General features: G+C 43.7%; 1 protein-coding gene across 7 annotated transcripts in view; it reads right to left on the reverse strand.

The window, feature by feature from the left end:
* UNC5D (unc-5 netrin receptor D) overlaps positions 1 to 24,109 on the reverse strand; it is a 482,399-nt gene that overhangs the window by 190,151 nt on the left and 268,139 nt on the right. For all 7 annotated transcript variants that reach the window (XM_053660062.1, XM_053660063.1, XM_053660060.1 and 4 more), the window contains exon 3: positions 13,655 to 13,798. In XM_053660062.1, coding sequence (XP_053516037.1) covers positions 13,655 to 13,798 — 144 coding nt within the window. The remainder of the gene's footprint in view (positions 1 to 13,654; positions 13,799 to 24,109) is intronic.

The following is a 24,109-nucleotide window of genomic DNA, read 5'->3' on the forward strand; positions in this document are numbered from 1 at the left end:
CTAGTCATTTAAGACTGTAGGAAGATGGTCGGTACAAGGTTCTGTGTGTCCAACTACGATGATATTCAAATGAGCTTTGACTCGCCCCACCCACATTTTTCTAAAGAAACGACAGACCACACTTGTCATACACCAGAGGAATTTGTAACTTAGCCAAATACGGATCAATTGTTGTCATGAAAGGGCTAGTCCAAATGCAGAACAGATGCATGCCAGCAAATTGAAAGTCAAGGCTTGGTGCCCCCTTTGGTTTGGATGGTTACTGCCTGGGAAGGCAGCTACTAACTCCAGTTTCCAAAGGAATTGTATAAAAAGGCTTCCTGTCAGGTCAGTCCCCTCCTCAACGATAGTCTTCTTGTATTTGGCACAGTGTAGAGTGTCTCTAGCCAGCCTGGCTTCAACCCTCTCTGCCTTGCTTAGATTCAATGAATTCTGCAAATTTCTTGACCCACGGATTCACAATAATACTATGGTGTTATCACCTATCTCTTATTTCATGCCTCTGCTGTGGGGCTTCTCTTCCTGATCTCCCCGGTCTCCTTGAAAGATAACCGGCGCTGACGTGCAATTCCACGTGTCAGCCCCCCTGTGTCAGGGGCGCACAGGGGACATCTGTTCATTCCTGGGATTTCTGAATAGAGCAGACTTAACTCCTGCTGAGTAAATCTTGCTGCAATAACAAAGGGACGACTGTGGCCATAGTTGAATTGCATGGGCCTCTTCATACCCCCCCGACCTCACTTTGGTGCCAGGTGAGGGCAGGCACTGGGAAGACGAGGAGTCTGGCTGGTGCCAGCGGTGCTGTCAGGCAGAGGCTCCTGCAGGCTGTTTCTCGGGGCCACAGCATCACTTTTGAGCTTTGTTAGATCCCTGTGCTCCGCAGTTCCTCTGCTGTTGCCAATAAATAGTGGGATAACTAGTCTTGTGTGCCTTTCGCCCTTTCCCAACAAGTGGCGCAGTTTGTCAAGCAACGGTGATGTTGCCGAGGCGGGATCCAGCAACAGGGACACATTACGGTGGGCAGACACAGCTGCAGCTTTACAAAATGCCCTGAGCACTAATTTGACCTGCTCTCCGTTGGGCTATTACCTCAATACATTGCACTCTATTTGGCTGCTTTTGTTTACAATGGCATGCAAAAAAAAATCATTCACAGATTTCATCAGAAAGACAACAACTTTAACTTTGAGTCCAGGACTGACCGGAAACCAAGAAAGAGTACAGACCGGGCTTGAAAAAAAAGAGTAAGGATCAGAAAACAGGCAGGTCAGGTCTTCAAGAGACAGTAACATGGCCAGGGGAGGGATGGGGAGATCCAGTATAATTCCATTAACCAGATGCTTTCATAGTCCTTTTAGCACACATGTTGCTTCTCTCACTTCTGCCTCTCCTAACAACTGCCTCTCGCTCTATTCTGCTTTAATAGCTTCTGCTTTTACTCATGGCTTCTAAGTTCAAGGACACTGTTGCCTGCTTCTTCGTCTGCTGTTCTCTCTCTGTTGTCACTACCAGTTGCTGATGCTCTTTCAGGATCAAGTCATATTCAGAGGAGCGCAAGTCCACAAGCACATAATCACTTCACCCTCCTTTGGTGTCTTCACATGCAGGGAATCTGCTGCGCTGTGCACTCTCGGGCCCATGAACATGACAGCGGGCATCTGTGGCACACACCAGGGCCACCGGTGTCTCAGAAGCCACTCAGCACCAATTCCCTCAGTTGGGGCGACGGCTGAGAACTCCACACAAGGAAAGCATCCCTGGGGAAGGACCTGCGGGGTTTGCTTTGTTTCCAGGTTCCACAAAAAGCACTTTCTGTGCATCGATTGTATTGACTTGGCTACGTGGACACATAAAGGACACCCAAAGTTGGACCTAAATAGCAGATCCCAACAATCTTCATAGGGAGCAGTTATTGGGTGAAAAATCAGAAATCTTCTGGTTCCTGATTCTTAAGGCATTAAGTCAAATTAAAATAAAGCTAATGACTCACATTTTGTATCTATACATCATTTTCCATGGAAAGGTATGGGGGCAGAATATCCATAAGCTCCATGGTCTATATGTTCACAAATACTATTGCTCTACTTACGGGGCTGCTGATGGGAATATTGACTCTTGTTTGAATGCAGAAATAGCTGCAGAAACAAAGTGCTTTTGATGTCGATTTTTTCAAAGTGCTATATTACCCATTCGGCAGACTAGGCTGCTCAGTCGCCCAGAAGTATATGCAAAGATTACGCCGTTGACCTTCCTTCTGTCCAGGTTGCCATCCATGATGTGGTTGAACCCCACATCCCTACAAGCCACACCAGAGCCTGTTTGCAGCTCAGCATCCTGATAAACACAGCAACGCCAGAGGAATTCCATGGTTTACGGGGTAGAGTTTCCAGAAAAACACAGACATGAAGAATCAATCATTCCTGACTTCCCTCAGTGCACCCCCAGCCCTCTGCAGGAAACCAAATGGGTACATGAATCAGCAACACCTTTTAAAAGAAATGACCTAAAAATAACCTTAAGCTTTACTACTGACCACCTCATTATAATTCAGTACCAGTAGAGATGGGGATTCAGTACTAGTACTAGATGGAGGGAGAAAAGAAAAAAAAAAGGAGAACGTGAAAAAAAAAAAGCAGTCTACCAACTAGGAGACACACTTTTTTTACCTACGTTGTGGGCTTTTTGGTCCTCCCCCACTTCCCCCCTCAGGTCTCCCTGAGGACAGGAAGGTTGATCAGGACAAGTTGTGGCCAAGTGTCTTGAGCATGTACACCATGGAAGATGCCACTGAACGCCTGCCTGCTGCTTGGCTATGTACAGAAGAGAGAAAGAGAGGCAAACTGCATTGTACCTGACCTTCAATCAGTCTTGCCTGAAGGATCTAAGAGATCCTGTCAGTCAGAAGTTGTTCACCTCTTTGGAAGCAAAAATCCATACTGTATAATAAATCTTATCAAGAGACAGAACAAATAATGCAGCTAAAACTAAAGCTGACAGGCAAGAACTGACCATTCAGAGGTCTGGGGGATGCTTTTCAGGGAAAGACAACAACGAAAGGCTCTGGAATAGAAACTCTCAGGGGTGTTTGAGGAAGAAAAGTCACTGAGGCTGGACGATGAAGGGGACACTGCAGTGAGGGATGGTGAGAGGGGGCTGGGTACCTCCTGTGGGGCTGAAACCAGGGAAAGCCAACAAGAGAAGTCCAGCCACAAGAACAGGATGCTGTGGTTTGTATTTTTTAAAAAATAATCTTTCAGGCTACTGTGGGGAGAGTGGATTTTAAGATGGCAAGCATAGAAACAGTAAGACTATCACAGTAGAGAAATAACAATTGTTTATACCAGATGGAGAGAACTGGAGAAATTCAGAACACGTTTTACAGACAGAGTTGGCAGGACTTTATGCTGGCTGCGATGTGACTGAAGGAAACGGAAGGACCTAGATGGTGATACCCAGGTCTTGTCGTGAGCCTCTGAGGGGCATTAATGGACTGGGAAAGAGAGGACTAAACACAGGTTTGCAGGGGAGTTGATGACATGAAAACCAAGAGAGTTCTCTTGGGGGCACATTACATTTGAGTTGCCTTGTAGATATCCAAGTGGATATTATTACATCAGGTGGTCAGTGAGCAAAGAAACTGAGAGGTAAGATGCAAGGTCACGGCTGAAAGCCATCAGCATACAGACAGTCCCGAGAGCCATAGGATGAAAAGTCTCACCTGGGAAGTCTGTGGATTAAGGAGACACACTGAGTACTACACTATTTAGAGGTGGGAAGTCTCTGCACAGGAGACTGAATTTTTGTCCAAGGAAAGGAGAAAAAGACAGCACCATTGCAAAACATTCCTGGGCCCCGCCCCCAGCGATTATGGTTCCATAGGTCAGGTTATCTTAAATCTGAAGAGCCGTGTCTGTGACTCTCGTGTGCAGTGGGTTTAGGGTTGTCTAGAATAGCGTGCAAAGCTACTTAGTTGAAACGGAACCCAAACCCAGGGCTTCGGACATTTACCTCTGCACTCTTCCTACCATTTCTTTTTTTCCCATACATTTTAAAAATATGATCCCATCCAATCATCATGCTCGTATTACATCCCATCTCTTCCTCAAATAGTTAACTCCAGCTGTTGCTCAAGCTTTTCCCTCTTTAATCACATTTTTTGGAAATGGCTGTCCTTACCATCTCTGCTTTCTCATCTTCTGTTGATCCCTAGATCCACTGTGATCTTGCATCACTCTGTCTCCCTACACTGATCCCTGGGTCTGCTGTGACCTCACATAGCCCTGTCTCCCTACACTGCTTTGCCCAGGTCCACTGTGATCTCACATGGCCCTGTCTCCCTACACTGATCCCTAGATCCACTGTGATCTCACATGGCCCTATCTCCCTACACTGATCCCTAGATCCACTGTGATCTCACATGGACCTGTCTCCCTACACTGATCCCTAGGTCCACTGTGATCTCACATGGCCCTGTCTCCCTACACTGATCCCTAGGTCCACTGTGATCTCACATAGCCCTGTCTCCCTACACTGCTTTGCCCAGGTCCACGAAAGCCTTCATGTTACCAAATCTAACTGACCCTTCTCACTTCTTACTTTAATCTTAATGGTGATGTTCCCACTACTGACCATTTATTCCTTCACAAAAACCTCCACTCCCTTTTGGATCCCCCAGTGCCCCTTTAACTTTTCCCCTCTCAATCTTCTTCATGCACACCCCCCCACACACACACACAAACCATTTACCCCTTAACCACTTACAGAATTTCACTCGTGGCCTGTTGCTCCTTCTCTCCTCACCAGCACTTTGGTGCTGGGGACAACACGTAGTATGGAACAACTTCTTAAGCAATTCTAATAAAACCCTACACCTCCTCCCTTCCCAATGAAGATGTACTACCCTAATTGCTACCTACTTGCCGATGACCCTCAGTTCTGAGTCTGATGTTAATACCTGGGCTTCAGGCTCAAAAATACAAGAGCATGATGAAAACGGTCCACTGAATATCCCATGGTCGTTCCCACATAACGTGATCAAAACTGAACTTGGCGTCTTGTCTTCACACTAAGCTTCTGCTTTATTAATAATGTCATGGATGGACTTGCTATCAACTCAGTCACTTAGACCACGAACCCAGAAAACCCCGCACTGGGAGGAATTTCTAAACTCCTGCCTTACTTCCCCTCAGCTCTACATTCAAGCAGCCATAGACACTTGGTAATTTTACCTCCTGGAACCTCACATTTGCCCTTTCCTCTTTAACCAATATCACCCCAGCAAAAGTTCAAGTCCCATCGGTGCTCTCAGATCGGCAGAGAGCTTCTCTGATTTGAGTCTTGCCCCTCTTAAATCTCTCTAGCTGTGGTGAAATTGTAAGGAAGGGGGTTGAAGATATGATCATACCACTGTCCTGATTATGACAAGTCAATGACCCCAGACCCCGTAAACTCTTAGAGAATGCAAACACCATCCATGGTCCGACCTATTTCCCCATTTCTGGTAGCCCCATCTTTTTTTTCCCCATGTATCCATGGAGTTCCCCTACTGTCCCATGACTCTGTGCCTTTACTGAAGCTCTTTCCTTAACCTGAACAAGTTCTTTAAATGGGAAACCCTCCTTCTTCCTTAGGGATAGGCTCAGGAAGTGCATCTTGGACCTCAGAGATAAGTAAATTGTCCCTCTGGTGGACTCTTAACTAAAACCCACCATGCTCACCACCAACCACGCTCCCTTAGAAAGACTTGTTTATTACATCCCCTCATTAAGCTGCAAACCCTTCAAATCGAAGGGATGGACCCGTACTGTTGTGCTGCCTAGAATGTGGTAGATGAGGATTTGCAGATGACTGACACTTCCACATCTTAGCACTCCTCTGCCACTTAACAACACGGTTCTAGAATGCGCATTCTTGTCCTTACTTACTCTGTTGGAGGGATGGCGAACTAATTTGAAAATAATATCACCGGGGTCAAGAAGTCTTCAGAGTTTAACAAAGATAAGTTTTGTTTTTGTTTTTTTTGACTTAGTGTCTGTTTGCATTATCTATTGGAAGGTTTCTTTAGTGGAGAGAATGAGAGCTGAACTGAAATAAAATCTATTTCTTCTTCCCCAATAAACTTTCGTTGAGATTTTTTATAGAAATGGCCATTTCCCAGGAAGTTTAAGACGTATTTCACCACGAGAAGGGCAGATTGAATTTAGTTGTGATTTCCTAAAAAGGTTGTGGCCATATTTCTGCAAATTCTTCCCGGTAAAAGAATGGTTGGCAATAAATAACGTGAAGAGAAATTATTTGGGAAAATTCTTTTCATCATCCACAGTAGGATCTATCGTAAAGCAATATGAATCTACCCAGTAGTTCCCATCTTTAAGGCTGATAGACTCAATTCTGCAAATGGTAAGCAAAGGTTGCACAATTTATATCAATTTCAACAGATCATCCTACTCTGTTCATAGAATCACGATTGTTTATAGAGCAGTGTTTCTCACGCTTTGTACTGAAGTGCTCATACTGGGAGAGCAGAATAAATCCCCATCCTCGAGACATTTATGGGTGGAGCCTAAAACGATGTGGCACACACAAAATAAATGGCATTTAAGTTTCAAGCTGCATCTTTCCAACTCAAGAAAAGTTTGCATTCTACTGCACACAGCACTCATATTTATATTTGACTGACCTAAAGGGGGACTATAAGCAGTGCTTCAGAAAGATGCGCCATGGCTATTTTGTGGCTTCTTCTCTGCCCACAGCGGCCAGCAGTGATCCACACCCGCCTAGCCTTCTGAGATACCGTATGCAGTTAGAAATGGCCTATTAAGTAAAATGTTTCTCCATATAGGTTTTTTTCAATGTTTTCTCATGGTTAAATATGCAGTAGGTATTTTTGAAAGGAATGTCGGTGAAGTGATAGAATCTTCTCCACTCACCACAGCAGGAGACGCGTACTGTGGGTTTGTCCTGTTTCCAATGATATAAACTCCAATCACTTGATTACGGTGGTATAGGGCAGGGTTTTCTACTGCAACGTCCTTACTAATTCCCCCCTTTGTAATTAATAAGTGTCTTGTGGAGAGATAGTCTGAGATTATGTAAACATCCTGTTACTCCTGAAGCTTTTACCCAGTAGGTTTAGCATCTATAATACTTGTCTGAATCAGTGAATATTAACAATTGATGCTAAAGCATGACTTTTCAGTTCCTTCACTGCTTCTACTTTTATTCATTTATTCTACTATAAGGATAATTCTCCTTTTTTTCCTGCATTTGTTTATTTTTGTATTCACTCATTCATTAATTTAAAAAATGAGTGTAGATTCTTTATCCCACCCTCCCAAACCCTCTACACCCTGATTAGCCTCATGAATCGACCCATGAACCGGGCAGCATCCCAGACACCAGCCATCAGAGCGCTCCGGGGCTCGTGGGTGCTTATTTAGTGAGTTCCAATACTTCACTGTCACCTACTTTGATGCTCACCTTGTTCCAGATTTGGTCAATGGGAGGCCCTTTTAGGAAAGGTTAGTTTCCTTTTTACGTATTCAGACTGAGGGACATCACGAAAAATTGGCATTTACATTTCAAAACTCAAGCAATAACGGACAAAGGAAGGCAGGACTTACATGGATTAAAGGAGGTTACAGAAAGCTCTCAACTAGATGTCAGCCATGCTCTAGGATTCTTGGTACCATTATAAAGGACATTACTGAACAATTGATAAAATATAAATAAGGTCTCTAGATTATATACTAGATTATATCACATTAATATGAATATCAAGTTCTTAATTATAGTAGAGCTATGTCAAAAATATATATTGTAAAAACAATATAGAAGAGCTATGTAAAAAATATATATTGTATACACAATGAGGTATTTAGGGGGAAGGGAGTATCATATCTGCAACTTAAACAAGTCAAAAAAACCAAATTGTCTATATTCACATGTATAGATAAACACAAAGAGATAATGGCAGAGCAAATGTAAAATGTTAACACTTGAAAAACATCAGTAAAGTGCTTCAGGGGATTCTTTGTGCTATATTCAACTTTTCTAAAAGTCTGAAATTATGTCAAAATCAAAATGCATTTTAAGAAAAACACACTAGTGTCTACCTCCCCTCATGTCTCACCTCACGCAGTAATTCCTTCTATGGTGTCAGGACTGGGAGGGCAATGCAGTGGAAACTTAAAGCAGGCTCTGATCTAACAAAAATAAATCCAAAAAGTAACTTCCAAAGATCGGATTCTGGGAAAATTACAAATACCATGGGAGGAGTACTAAATAAATGTTATGAGAACTCTGAGGTGGATATTTAGATTTTATCAGATTTGAAACTGGAGATGATCGGAGGTTAGCTTTATCTCTTTCAATGGCTCGGCTGGTGTGTTGGGCCGCTGTGGTCAAGGAGAGCTAAAAGATTTGCTAAACCAGGTTTACTAAAGGAGAAGGCCTGCGAGACGGGCCTTGGATGGAGGAGCTGGGTGGGAAGGCACAGGGGTGAGAGATGGGGCTGAGAATATGCTCCAGGGAGGAGGAGGAATAGGAGTGTATCAGGAAGGGGTGAAACGGGTCACAGGTCCTGGAATCTGAGCTGCACTAACTTGACTGGCCCTCAGCACACCATGTGGATGTGTGGGGTGGGGGGGTGGTGAGGCTCCAAATGGAGAGTAAGGCTGAATATGAATACCAGACAGATGTGCCTGTATTTATTTATTTTCATATTTAATTTGCCATCAGAGGGAGTCATCAATAGTTTTAGCGGGTGAAATTATATGTTGCAGCCAGGAAGCAGACATTCATATCTGAGATTTAAGTGGATATCTCCCTTGTATACTTTCCAAAAAGATATGACCCCCCACCCCTGGAAAACACTAATGAAAAGACCATTTTTACTACCTGCCTGTAAAATTAGCTAGGGAGTTTGACAGTTTTTAAATGAAGTTTTCCTTTAAGCTATTCACTTATTCTTGGCATAATTGCATAGATATTTTAGGAGTACTTCAAATAAACAACATATTTAAATTACATTCAAGATGTATCATATATTTATATTTTTTAAAAAGAATCAACAAAATAGTGGCTTCCTGCTGTGTTTTATTCCAAGCAGTCAACTTGCTCTGTGACTGTAATGGGCAAATGTTTCCATAGTTCTCCTGTCGCCAAAGCTTATATTGAAAAAAAAAAAAAGGCCCAAGTGTCAAGAAGGGATTGACTGACCAAGGGTTAATGAGAGAGGAAAAACATTCTGTAAGCAGATGAAGAAGAGGGAGGAAAAACAGGAAAGAAAAGCAACGGCGAAGCAGCCAAATGTTCACCCATGAAAATGAAGAACTCCGCGTAATTGAATATTCCTGGCTCTGACGACCACCCAGCCGTGGAGGAACAGATGCTGCCGCAGCCCGGCCACCTCCAGCTGGATGGAGTCAGATACACGGGAGGAGGCCCGTGGGAGGCGCTCCCTGGAGACGGACTCCTGCCAGGTTGGTGGGCGTAACATCGGGGGTGGCTTTATTTACTTACTTTTACCTTTAGAAAGATCACTTTTGAAATGGGGCCTCAGCTATTTCTAGCCCCTGGAGGCTGGATGGGCAGCTGATGACTCTGACACACTGAGGGACTGTGAGTGGAAGATGACGGGGCCATTAACTGCACACTGTTCTACAGACACTGAGGCAGCGAGCAATATGTTGTGATTTTATACTTATATAAGATGTATATTAATGGAGGTTATATGATTATATATAACTCAAATATATAACTATATATTTAAGTTATATATTCAAGTATAAATAATAAAAGTACATATATACATCTACACACACATATATACATGTAAATATATATGCAATCACTTGACGGTGAGAAATGCGATTTACTTGGGAACAGAACAAGAAAGCAATCACTGCCTTCCTCAAGGAAACCCTCAAATGCCCATGAACTTTTCTTTCTGTTACAGTTCTTGAACTCCTGTTTCACAGAAAGAAATGAACATGGCTTAGGACCAAGAGCACTCAGGGCGGGGTAAAAGGATTTAACTTCTGGGACCATGTCCACCATCTGCTGGGTGACCTTTGATCAAGTAACCTAACCTTCCCCAACATCACTTCCTTGGCCATTAAGTGATAAAGCTGAATCAATGGCTTCCATCAACTTCTCTCAAAGAGTGCTTCCTTAAGGTTTTCTAGAGTCTTGCAGTGCAAAAAATGGTCAACAAACCAACTGGCAGGGTCAGCATCATCTGGTAACTCTCAGAAATGATGGAGTCTCCAACTTTGGACTGGACTTAATGGAACCATTTTAATGGAACCATCTGTATTTTGACAGGATTGCAATTAATCTGAGTGCAGGCTGAACTCTGAGAAACATTCTTCCTGGACAAGACATCCCAAAGTTACCCAATCAGAATAGGACATGCCTAACCTCAGGCAAACACAGCCTCCCTGGTCCTCCCACCTGAGTCTGGTCCAACAGGTCTTCCAGGATCTGCATGTCCAACTGACTCCCAGGTTGGTCCTTCTCCATAAAGATGTGAGTTATATAAATAAATAAAATAATTGTGTTGATATTGTTTGCCTTTAAAAATCAAAGCCTCTCTGAGTGATATCACGCCAGTGAGCTTCCTGGTGCTTTTGAAGATTAGCTAACTGATCGTGTCCAGACAAGCCAGTCAATTCAGCCCTCAGCTGAATGTCCAGCCATCATGAAGGTTTTACCTGCTGTGGTGTGGAGACTGTTAAATTTGTAATGGATCATTGGTTAATGCAGGAAGCGTCTGCAGCTCTGATGCTGAACTACAGTAATTTAATGAATAATATAAAAATGATCCTAATTTTGCAAAGTTCCCTCAAGACAATTGTCATCAGATTTATAAGCTACATTCATCTATCAAAATCCTTATTTAGCACATTAAAATGTCTTTAGTACTCTAAAAACCAATCTTAAAAAGAAAAATATATAGTGACAATTATATTCAATTTGGTTTTTCATTTATTGGACATAAAGACTCTTATCATGTGCAATGTGTTGTTTGTTGAGAAGTGCTTGCAAATAGCAGCCAGAAATCTCTTATTTCAACAAAAACATGAATGTTATAAAAAATAAGTGTTGCTTCTTTCCTAATAAGCAAATCAAAAGAATTCCAAGCCAGGTCCAAAAGGCAGTCTTTTCCCCCCACTTAGGATGCCATTAAACACAGTTAAATTTCAATTTACATTTCCATGTACACTGGTCCCCAAGTCAGATGCAATGTTTAATGATGAACTGAGTCTTGACTTGCACAATTTTAAATAAATTAAAGAATCTTTCACTTGTGACACAGGAAGAAATTAAAAATGTATTGTAAATAGTACTAGACAGTATCGTAATTACTAATATAGGCTTTAATGATACTGCTTTTATAATTTAACCTCCTATCTTTTCTGTATTCATAGGAACACATATGTATGAGAATGACAAAATGATTTTTTAATCCCTAAAGAGATTACAAGATTACTAATTCAAAAGTATTGATTGGGTGACTAAAAAAGTGGGAAGTGAGAGAAAAGTGTTTTCCATTTTTAACGTTCTTTGACCCTACCAGGCTGGGGAGAGCTGGATGCTTATGATTGGCCTAGAGTGGATTTTTAGAGTCCATTTGCCATAATCTGCAGAAAAAAATTATGAAAGCACTAAAACTGTAATATAGTTCAATTAGTCTCAGTAACTATTAATGCACCTAGTGGTGAACGATGCTTGTGCTAGGGGAATCAAATATATCCTAAAACAATAGCTAGGGATGGATAAGGGCTAACTCTGTGCCTGGTGGAGTTTCAAACACTATCTACCTCTTGCAATCATTCTAGGAACAGGCACCCTTTTGCCATTCAGGACACAGGACGCAGAGAGAAATAAATCGTCCATCATTGCAAAACTAAGTGGTGAAGCTAGCACTGGAAACCAGCAAACTCCAGTGCCTGGGTTCTTCACCACCAGGGAGTGTGTGTGGAACTGGAAACCGCAGGGGCAAAGGAACATGTCAGTGAGGCGAGGGAACATGCAGAACAGCAAAGTGCATGAACATCATGCACGCAATCAAAGGTTATGGGAAATCAGCAAAGGTGAGTCTGAGGCATCCTTTGCGAAACTCTATACACCAGGGGAAAACTCCCGGAGGTTTCCAGCAGGCAGGGGACTATCAGGAATTAACAGCAAGTATGGAGATGAGACAGACTAAGGGGTAGACAGATTAGTGAGAGGCTACTCATAGCAATTCATAGACTAGGTCCCATGGGTCCCAGAGAAGCAGAGTAAGATGCAGAAGAGGAAAAGTGATGTTGAGCAGCAGCAGTTTGATGGAACCCGTGTTGAACCACATGCTGTATTGACTCTCCCATCTCTGGACAGAGTCAGAGGATCATCTGCTTCCCCCTGACGAGGCTCAAACAGCTGGGCTCGCCTGGATGAGGCCGTGCAGGGAGTTCAGAGCTGGGCCAGTTAAGAGAGTAAAATCAAACATATTCCCTCTGTCTCAGCCAACCTGCTACTTTAAACTCGTACAGTATCTGGTGGCTGAAAGTCACAAAGTAAGTATAGGAGAAATGTTTCCTATGGCTCTCACATCAAGAGCAGAGCTCACGAGATGACCTCCTCTCCTTGGCCAACTAGGGCCCCGCCAGTCCCGGCAGAGGGACTCCCCAGCTGCCCGAACAGTGAAGGTGAAATGCATACTTTGAGAGGAAGGTTTCATTTCCCGAGAAGCATAAATGTCTCAGCAAATAGCAATTCACTCCTGTTCTTAATCCCTAAACCATTGAAAACTGCAATGAAGAATGCCTGGAGTCCTCAAATAAATCCCCCTTGTCCCATATTCTTTATGACACTCTCAAAAGGCAGCATTTGAATAAAGCGACCACCACCACCTCTGCTTTCTCCCTCTCAATGTCTTTCTCAAGTGGCATTTACACTCCTGAGCACACAAAGGAGGTTTCATGGGGACCCAGGGGGTGGGTAGATGAGAGAGGAAGTTTGTGTATTTCTTGATACGTTTGAGATAAAGAAAACACCGATGCTGAAATATGACAAAGAAATCTTGGACTCTTCTGAAAAGCAATTTCCTTCCTTTTTTTTTTCTAAGCACCTTATTTTTTTTAAGTCCTACTTGGGTCAAACAAAGGCAGTTTTAAAACCCATTTTCATGTTTTCAGATTCAGAGGGAAGAGGCTTAACAGCAGGCTATAAAAATCCCTTACTCTTTAATGTCTTATTTTTGCAGATTTGCTGGAAAGTACGGTAAACAGTCATTGCTCAACTTTCCCCATCATGCCCCTTGAACTTCATCACTGATGACGAACAGCAGAATCCACTTGTGCAGGTTTCTTTCTCCCGAGAACCATTTTTTCCTGGCATTGTTGAGACACCTGCGCTCTGACAATCTAGGCAGAATCTCTTAGCCAAACTGATTTGCTGATTGTACTCCGGAGGAAATTATCAAACGCTTAATGCACAATTTAAAAAGAGTAATTCAGAAGAAGTAGAGACAATTCTCATGGCTTGCTGCCATCCTCTGCTGTTTATTCTGCAGGGGCGTATGGCACGTCCGAAGCCCCTCTTTGACTTTATTTATAAAGTCTTGTCCCGTGTTCCCATGGACAACAGTCACCCAGGATCTACTCACAGGCTATGCGCACGGAGGCCTTCCTGCTCTTGGAGGTCCCCAGGTGGCTCCAGGCGACACACTGGCACCAGTAGTCCTCCGGCCCATGGAAGTCCTCCACCTGCTGCCTGGTGACGTTGATGAACACCTCTCGGACCTTCAGGCCTGAGGGGGAGACAGAGCAAATCCGCTGAGGCCGCTGCAGTTCTCCAACGGAAAGTTAAGGCTAGCCAAACCTTTCCTTGTTAATTAAACAATTCTGGTTTTAATCAAGGAGAGGTTTTAATTACTTTGACAATAATATATTACTGCTAATTAAATCCCAACAGCTGAGTAGACCGGAATGAACGAGTGTAAAACATCACTAACCAATGTGACTCCAATACAATACAATTGTTTCCATGTGCTGGGCTTAGTGGAAACAAACAAACAAACATCTTTCTTGCTGTAAAATCTACCCTGAGAAATGTAGTACCCAAGTAGTTGCTGAGATTCTAGAAGATAAAGAGGTCTCAACATACCAACCTCAGCGACATGGTTCCAGGTGGTTCTAAATGCCCCTACTCCTGAGTATACAATGGGGGGAGGGTCACTCTAGCAGTGTGGCTTAGAAGGGACAGCAGCCGTGACTGGGGACGGTCAGCAAATGTGACTCAGACGAGTGGAACCAGGTTAGCCTTAAAGCCCTGAGAGGAGGACTCGGGAGGGCCCTTGAAACAGCGGCATGAGGTGAAAAAAGAGAGAGGCTTTGGGAGAAAGGGGGACATTTGTGAAATGAGATAAAACTAAGACCTTGACCTCTTAATGTTGTTCTTATGTAAGTATTTTGCCTTCTCCTTCTAACAGAAAACCTGATCTGCTTGGCACTTCTTCCTGGGGAATGCGAGTTTCTTGCAAAACGAGGGCTCTCAGCCTTTTTTTCTTTGGACAGAAACAGACACCTCGCACAGACGGCCAAGGATGAGCGGGCACACTCCTCACTAGTGACATTCGTGAAAGCATCACAAGCAGGCAGGAGCCTGTCTGGTAAGAACCGGCAGGCTCTCCATACGGCAACCCCTGCCGAGGCTGGGCCTTGTTCAGCAGGAGCCGCATGGCAGGAAAAGGGGATGCTTATTGCATGTCACTTAACTGTGTAGCATCATGATACGCCTCTAACCTATTCACTTACGACATTTCCACAACGCACTAATGCAGTAGACACCGCGGCACCCCCACTTTGCAGAGGAGAGAACTACAGCTCAGAGACACAAGGCCGTGTGTCCACAGTCATGCTTTCTGTCCTCGGATCTGGCGTTTGAGCCTTTCTCTGTCTTACACCAAAACCAGCACGGCAACTCTGTTCCTAGACTTTAAGTACTCATGGCATACTTCATGATGGAAAGAAGACCAACACATAGGACATTCAAACAAACATCAAGTACCTACGTTGCATAACTATGTTTTACCTTTAAGTTCCAAATGAATTCAGGGGACAGAATCATGAGCAGAACCTAAACAAGCCAGGGCCTCGGGTAGGAGGTGGAACGTGACTCTCTCGGGTGGTGGTGGGATTTGAAGAACAAGAACGGAGGTGTGGGATAGTCAGGCTGGGGAAACGTTCTCTCCCACCCAGTCGATGACATGTTATTTACACTGTGTGAGGAGACAGAGTGTTATGGTCACAGCCATTACCATATAGAATTTGAGTTGTGCTTTCTAATCCTGTAGGAGGTACCACATACAGAAAAATCGTCTTGCTGACAGTCAATTTCACGTTTCTGCTGTTTGTGCAAAGCGCACGCTTACACCTTTTTCCCGTCTCCTGAGAGCTGTCTCCGGCATGGGAAGAGGAAGGAAGCATTTCAGGTGCTGTTGCTGTTGTTGCAGCTTTGTTGTCCCCTTAGCATTTAAAAGAGGTGGGAGGACAAGGACAAGAGGGAGGTGAAGTTGGCAGGTGAAGAGAAAGGGAGAGTATCAGGGGGAGAGAGGATAAAGTGAGGTTTACAAAAAGGGTTTGTCAGGACAGAAAGCAGAGAAGGCGCAGCACCGCATCAGGGATCAGAAAGTAAGGCTGCATGAACAACGCTAAGAAACCAGGCTGTAGAAAAGAGGACTTCTTTTATACTCTTCTCTCTGATTTGAGGCAAATGGTGGAGCATCTACTCTGAATAGTGACGGGGGCAGGGGAGAGAACAACAAATCAGTGCATCTCAGTGAGAGGCAGGGTAATGTCAATGTGACAGAGTTCCCCTGTCGCAGGGCATGGAGACATATTAGGACAGAATACGCCACCATTTGGGAACCAGGGGTCTCCCCGAAGAAGCACTCCATAAACCTGAAGGGCCAGAAATGCCTTCAAGCTAATGGGAAGGTTACATTCTGTCTTACAAGAATATCTAAGCTACCTGCCAGCCCTCGGCTGGAAATATAGACAGACACCGCTGCGAAAATGGTTCAGGATGCTCATGTTCATACAGCAGAGTGTTTCCACTTCCTGACCTTGAAACTGGCTATGAAACATCCAGGCACCATGGTGCTGAAGGGCACCTGGGGTCAGTTTTAGTGAGGTAGGTAGGACACACAGAAACAGAAATGACTGTCAGAAGGGACAGTCTCTACTCACAACCCCCTAGAGACAGCAGGCACAGCAGGGCCACGCTGGGAGGCAGCAGGACTGATCAGGCCACAGGAAGATACAAGGATGGGGGTGTGGGGGTGGGGGGACGTGGCCAAGAGCCTTTTTCATGGTTTCCATGGGAAGCAGTTATTAAGTTGGAGAAAGCTGATTCAGAATTGGCTAGCTGGAATAATTCCAGTGGGCTTTGAGACACGATGGCTGTCCCTAGTCATTGGGTACCTAGTCCTGGGGTTGGGGCAGGAAAATATTATTGGTCCAGAGTGTAAGCGCTCAGTAAAATAAGTGGTTGCGGGTAGCGTGCTCTGGACTGGTTGGTGTGCATATAAAAGACATGCTCTCAAGCACATTGTTTATCTCCAGACGTTCGCCAGCCCTGGGCAGGGCAGCCCCTCCAGAGTCAGTTAAAACCCCAAGGTCTCACAGCACCAAATACAGAAACTAGAAACCATGGTCATTACGCACGGCAGACAGCTGCACATTTGTTCTGGAAGCATATGCTGTAAACCGAGGACCCCACGGTGAAGGTCAGAACTGATCTTCCCCATGCCTGTCAGGAAGTGCAGCCACCCTTTTCTCTGACTAACCACCGGTGAGAGGAAAATGCTGAAGTCACAATTTCAACCTCAGAATGGCTCAGGGACAGACCCGTTACTGAGGTTCCCATCGAGATTGGAAAAACAAATGCGTGTGAAGTAACTGTCCCCAAACGCAATGTACTTGTTCCTCAGCTGTCTTCCAAGGGTAGGCTTCTTTGAAAGGCTCCAAGTGATGTCACCCTCCTCCCACAGGTAGTTTATTATCTCTCTGGATTAGGCCTTCTTCTAACCTAAGTTCATCGATCTTGCCAGTCACCTCCAGAATACTTGGAAAATCATGAGCACTTGGTACGTATTATACTTTCTTCTACCATAAGAATAACTCTACTGAATAAGGGAAAAAAATTAAAACCAGTAGAGTCTCTCTCACATCTTCACTATAGCTCTGTCTAGTGATACATATTTTATTTGTGTGTTTACATATGTACTCTATATGTTACACACACGAGCTTGTGCACGCATGCGTGCGCACACACAAGAAGCCATGAGTGGGGAACATGCATGGACAGCAGCGCTGAAGGCAGCCTCCGCCCGCCTGCCCGCTCTGCAGCTCGCCCAGCAGCGCCGCACAGACAGCCTCCTACTTCTCCCCTGCAAGAGTGGGCAGCTAGCTTGTTCACGGAAAACACCGGGCAGCAAAAATCCTGGGCAAACACAAGACCGCCTCCCCTAAACAGGAGCAGCAGTCTACCTGATAAGTTGTGTAGCTCTAATAAGCAGGGAGAAGTCCAGCCCTTTAAATTATTGTGCAAATTATAACCCTCGGCCTTTATTATGGAGTAGGGCCTTGCAGAGTACAAAAATATGACTATAGGACTGATATGCTAATAAGCTTTCTACGCCATTGCATGGTTTAGCTGTAGATAGACTAATGTTGGCAGCGGTTGAATAATTGCTCTCCATGTACTAAACATAACAGAGCAGCCCAGTGCTTTATCATTTGTCAGCTTTATTTGTTTAAATGAGAAAAATGCTGACAGCTGTTATTGCTGTAATCCCCTTACTTATCAGATAGAAAACACTAGTTACTCTTAGCAGGTCTAATCCTATTGGGAGAATAAAAGAGCATTTTGAAACTAACTGAAGGCATGTATGTATGTATGTATATGTGTATGTGTGTGTGTGTGTGTTCCATTGTTCAAAGAAGAGAAATGTAAAAGACAGGAGGAAAGAAACCGAAAGAGAAAAAGAATGAAAATCATTTATTTCTGGGTACTTTTTAACCAAAGGGCTCCAGTCTTCGTGCCAACTTGCTCTGCAGAAGAGAAAGCATTCTGGAATAGTATTTAACATTCAGCACCATGCCAACTGCAGCCTAGTGCCTACTAACAGCTGTCCCCACGCCTTTTATCTATGCTCATTATCACACTTCCACAATGCCCATCAGTGGCCCTCTGCCACGGCTGGAGTTGCCAACCACTTCTCAGACACACCTAGTGATGGGCGCTCGGGGAGGAATTTAACACAGCTCTTCGCCACTTACCATTCCTCACAGCTTTGTGTTCTTCAACTGTTTGAAGTTCTCTGTAGTAGGATGCTTGGCATAATAAACTGAATAAGTAAAATCAAGGAGGGAGGTGAGAATTCCTCTTTCTCCTCTAAGATGTTTTTCATCTCTCGAACTGCACAGAAGCAGCATGAGACCACCACGCTAGGCTTTGATGAATCATTTTTTTTCATCTAAGCCTCTGTTCCCATTTCCCTGGGCCATCTCAGCCCAGTGAGTTATCTATTCTGTGCCTGGTTTTCCATGTTTTCATGTTTCAGGATTGAGGATTAAGCAAGAGAATGATTATGTCATTTTCCACAGAAAAAGCTCCGAAAAACCATTCTAAAACAACTTCCTAAGTAGCATAGGGCCTTGCTCGATTCTCTGAGAAAAATATCAAACTCCCTATGAAAACATCTATCTTGCAATGAGGCATCTTCTCTGATGGACTGCCACCTCCCTGGGTAGCTCAGGCCCTCTCGTTGGATGCTGTGTTCTAGCTCTGGGACAGTCCCTCTGTGGTCCTCTGCCTCCTGAGAAAGCAGAAGATGACCCATTCAGCTGCAGGAAGGGAGTCCGCCACTTATATATTGGGGAAAAAAGGTCACTTGTCTCTTACCAGTCCGGGTTACAGCCTAAAAAATATGCTTGAACAATAAGAAGGTTCCTCATAGTGTATTTTGAATAATCGTTGTCATTGTCATTCTTATACATTTGTATAATAACTACCTTACTTTCATTAATACCATCACATGCATTATCCTATCCCTCTTAACACCATGCTATTATTATTTCCGCTTCTATTATTATTTTGCCACAGATCCCATACCATAAGAAATAGATCAAAGATGTAATATGGTTTATGACATATATTATTTCATATGTGCCTGCCACTGTGCCAGGTGCTGAAGATAAAATGGCAAAGCAAGTGACTGAGATCCCTACCCTCAAGGAGATTACAGGCCAGAAGGGGGAGGGAGGGCCCTTTAAGTTGCCCACCGACACAGTGTTATACCAGGGCAAGTACGGGCTGAGACGAGGTCACACAGAGGTCACTCCTAACCTTCCCGCAGCAACAGCAAAATCTTCTGGGAATGGCTACCAGTCTCCCAAGGAACCGAAGGCTCTGTCCTCACCTAGTGTTCAGCTTGGTGTCAAGTACAAGTCTCTGGTAGGCGAACAAAAACCTGACACACATTTGAAGTTTCAGACTTCTGAGATACAGGAAGCATTTGCCAGAAATGGTGCCTCCATTTCTTGAGAGGGGGGTGCTTAAATGTCTTCAGGCAAACATGCTACTAAAATAATCAATGTAGATAATTAAAAGGTAGAACCATATTTCATTTTACTGGCAGATGCTTAATTAGGGCTAAATGTCTTTTGCCACTTCATCCGAGCAACAAGATTAAAGTGTGTTTTGATTAAAAAATAGCCATCCTCTGAATGTGCACTCTGCCTAATAAACAGGCTTTACTTTCTCGTGGACGATATCCTCTCTTCAGAATCCTCAGAAGCACCACAAGTTCAGTCTTAAGTACAGAAAGGAAGAATACACCCAAGCTCTCCAGCTTCCTCCACACTGGAGATTAGAATTAATCAGCAGCAAGGTGTCTGGCAGGGGAAAGCAAATTAACTTGATAGTTTTCCCTGATAACAGAGAGAAGGGAAACTTACGAGGCAGGTGTGGCCATGGCAGGGTTACCCAGAGGACAGCACCCTGTGAATGACTCACTCAGACGTACTCTCAACCTGCAGAGAGGGACAGGCATGATTTCCACCCCTGCTGCCTCAGTCAATGACCTTCTGTTCCTGAAGTCACTAAGACCACCTCTTGTTAGAGGATCATGTCCTGGGCTCAGGACACTTATCACACCACTCCTACCTCCCACAGCACGACCCCTGGCTCTGAGCATAATGGAAACACTAAATGTTAATGCAATGAGTACATCACAGGCAAGTAGAAGGTTATTCTGGAAAACATAATGATTTACTTGTGCACAGTAGCCCTTTTATCTTTCGGAATTGTAGTAAAAGTCCAAAATTTTCTATTTTGTTTTTTGAAGCACAATCACCACTTGACCCATCTATAGAAAAAAATAGCAATTTTATATTTATCACTTTGCAGGCTCACCTTGACCGAGTATTTGCTATACAGCAGGCCCAGAACTAAGCAGGTCGTGTACGTGAGGTTCTGTTGTCCTCACCACAGTCCTATGCGGTGGGTGTAACTGTCACTGCCATTTTACATGGGGGTGGGGGGGAGATGCAGCTGAAAGGAAGCTAATAACATACATATCTGAAAGAGTTTGGAGATGGAGAGCCAGATTCCAAACCTGCCACTAACACCCATACACTAAACTATCTTCAATTATTTCCCTTTTCAAATCCTTATAATTTGCAGTTCAAACAAAAGACACTTCTGAATGCGCATGAACAGAAAAGCCCGATCAAGCCCAAAGACACTGGTCGAGAATTCAGGGCCTCGAACACAGCCCTGCTCAGTGTCAGGACCTGTGACGCAGGACGCGGTTGGCTGCCTTCCCTCTCTGCTGAGGACAAAATGAGAGGAAACGATCTCCAGATTTTGGAGGAAAGGTTAAATTAGACACAAGAGACAGCTCCTTCATACTCTGCCACAGGTTTATGAAAGGAATTCATAATGTTTTCCTGAAAACCTTTTAAGATTCTGTCAGTCGTCTCTGAAAAGCGGAGTGATGAACAAGATGCAATCTGGGATGGGGTGGGAGAACGTTTCTATAAAAGTGAATTTTAAACCCACAAACTGTCAATGCAACATCTGAGAAATTGATTATTTTGGCGTTGTGTGGTCTAAAATATATGCTTCCCAAATGTACCGTGGTGATTTGTGAGTCACTGAAGGCAACTTCAAATTAATGATTTTTTGGAAGATACTATATTCAAATCCCCATCACTAGCCCGGCAAAGTTTCTAGATATAAACTTTAAAAATTTAATACATTTTTATTTCTATTCTTCTCCCGTTCCTCAACACAAACCATTAACCTTTTTTCTCCCCAGTGACTCCAGTTGTTTAAAAAGGAGATCACACACAATGAAATCCGTGAAATAACATTTTTTAAGAAATATATTAGTTTAGTGGAGTTGAGACTTTCCCCCATAACACGCTGGGATACACATTATTTCACTCATTAGAGTTTGGCATCTCCAAGGTAGAATGAGAAGAGACTGGTGCACCATTAGGGAAACTCCTGTTTTTATTGAGCAATAAAAATGTGGCTTGGCTTATTGATAAATCAAGCTTCCCAGAGGCTACATTATCTTGATTGCCAATGATGTGTTTTGCTGGTGGTGGTGGCTGTGTGTGTGTTTGTGTGTGTGTGTTTGTGTGCATTACCTACTTGTTAGATTAAAGCTCTTCATTTCTGTGTTTCTGCTCACGCCACCCTTTTCTCAGGGGTGCGATTCCTGGCTTGGGATTAACTCTCAACTCCAGATGTTAACAGAGGGAAAACACAAGGGAGAAAGAAGAGTTCCCATATTTCCAGATGAAATGAGGCAGAACAAATGAAAGGACCCCCTGGCTTCTGCGGAGAACGAACAGTGTGCATTACTGAGAGGTATAGCCACGGCTGCACGAACACACTAACTTGTGTCAAATAAATAGTCCTTTTTGCAGGAAGGACCTCTAGCTCTGGGTTTTTCAAGCTAAACTGCATGAAAACACACCATCCTTTTTCTTCTTATTTCAACTGTTAGACTACGGGCCAAATTACCAGAAAGACCAAAGGCAGTTTGGAGCCTTAGAAAGTGGAAAGGACGGATTGCTTCCAATTTGGAAATTCAAAAGATGCTGCGTCTACTCCAAACAGTCCCAGGGCCTATGCATTTCCCATTAGTTCTGCAGAGAAGAGACCTGTATGTAAAAAGAACATCAAAATTCTCCTAGATTTCAGAAATGGGAAATGCATTGGCCAAAGATACAAAAGCAGTTACTTCTATCTTCTGAGAAGCAGGTGAACATTTATCTACCTCTGATCCAATGTGATCCCACCCCCTCTTGGTCTCTCAGCACCACTCACCGCTGCTAGACTAGAAGGAATTGTTTTCCAGACCCAATCAAAAGGCATTGAGTCTGTAAAGGGAGTGAGGCCCTGAGCTTGAGCTCAGCACTGAAAAACCCAAGGGAAGTAATGCATCTATTTTCCAATACCTGAGGCCATTTTGGTTCCAACTTTAATTGCACTTATGTATTGGTCTTGGGTATAATATCTCCACTCATCTTGCTCCACTTTCCACTCTTCCACTATTAATACAAAGCTTAGGAAACATAATTGCAGTATGTGGTAGACAGCGGTTTTCATTAACTGCACGGACGAAAACTGTTTAGGGAGAGACATTTCTTTCCTATCGATTCAATCAAAATGACTGGGAAGGAAAGGTTGTGCTTATGAAACTCTTTTCAAAATGGTAGCTGTTAAAATTCAAATTCTTTCTCAGCAGCATTTTTAAAGAATAGTAAATAATCTCTTCAGATTTCATCAGTTATTAATTTTCATTCTTTCCAGTTCCTTTTATACTCATGGCTTTTTATTGGACTTTTTTAAAAACAGCAAGTGGAGAGGGAAAGCTTTTGCGTGGGGACAGAGAACAGAATCAGCGGTGCTCTCTGGGAGTCGTGGAGTTGCCCGGTGAGGCCGGCGGAGTAAGAGGAGGAAGCAGCAACCAAACAGGATGTCGTGAAATTACCAGAGGTTACAGTGTCAAAATGACTCACAATACTTATCAAGAGGTCTTTACATGGGAATGGGTAGAGGATTTTCTTGCAGTGGTATAAAGAAACAGCTGATCATTTTTCAATGTTCTTCCTCTTTTTCATTTGGAGTAGTTTATCCAATGGGACTCCACTATTTTTGAGTGTGTCCCTGGTCAAAATCTGGGGCAGACATATCTGAGGATAAAACCGACAGCCCCACTGAGCCACTGGTATTTGAATGTATTTGAATCCCTTCCAGTTGGACTAATTGAGTACACGGCACATAAACCTTTTATCTGCTACCACTGTTTTATAGGCTTTTGCTCTTGCGGTAGGTGCTGTTCCCTTTGTTGCCCTCTCCCAAAATTCAGGGTCTCCCTTTGAAATTTTCATGCCCAGGGAAGGGAGACCACTATTGTTTGTGACTCAGACTCTCCCAGCACCAAATCTGTCTTGGTCCCCACCCAGAGAGCAAATGGCAGGAACTCTGCTGACATCAAGATAGGTGTGCTCTCTTCTTTTGCCTTGCTTACACCAAATCCTTCTTTAAAACACACACACACACACACCCACCCACCCACCACCACCACCACCACAAAGACCAACTACCCCTGGAACTCTGGAAATGTCTCTGTATCTTTGGGTTGTAATAAACTTTTGTCTAATAGTGCCAGAAATATGACATAGAATAAGCGATTGGCCCTTACAGAGATGGCAGAAATGGTCAGGAATAAATAAATTCCAAATAAATAATTAAAGAATTATACACTTGGGAAGTGGAAACACTAAACAGATCACAAAGGAGAATGATGAGCTATGTGCTGAATTCCATCCTTTTTCCAATAAGGGAATTTGGCAATAACTTGATAAAAAGGGAACATAGGCCCTGGCTGGTGTAGCTCAGTGGATTGAGCATGGGCCTAAGAACCAAAGAATTGCAGTTCGATTCTCAGTCAGGGCACATGCCTGGGTTGCAGGCCAGTTCCTAGCAGGGGACACACGAGAGGCAACCATACATCAATATTTCTCTCCCTCTC

The sequence above is a fragment of the Artibeus jamaicensis genome, unplaced genomic scaffold (genome assembly GCF_021234435.1).
Source record: "Artibeus jamaicensis isolate MK-2021 breed Jamaican fruit bat unplaced genomic scaffold, CSHL_Jam_final scaffold_833, whole genome shotgun sequence".
Taxonomy (NCBI): Eukaryota; Metazoa; Chordata; class Mammalia; order Chiroptera; family Phyllostomidae; genus Artibeus; species Artibeus jamaicensis.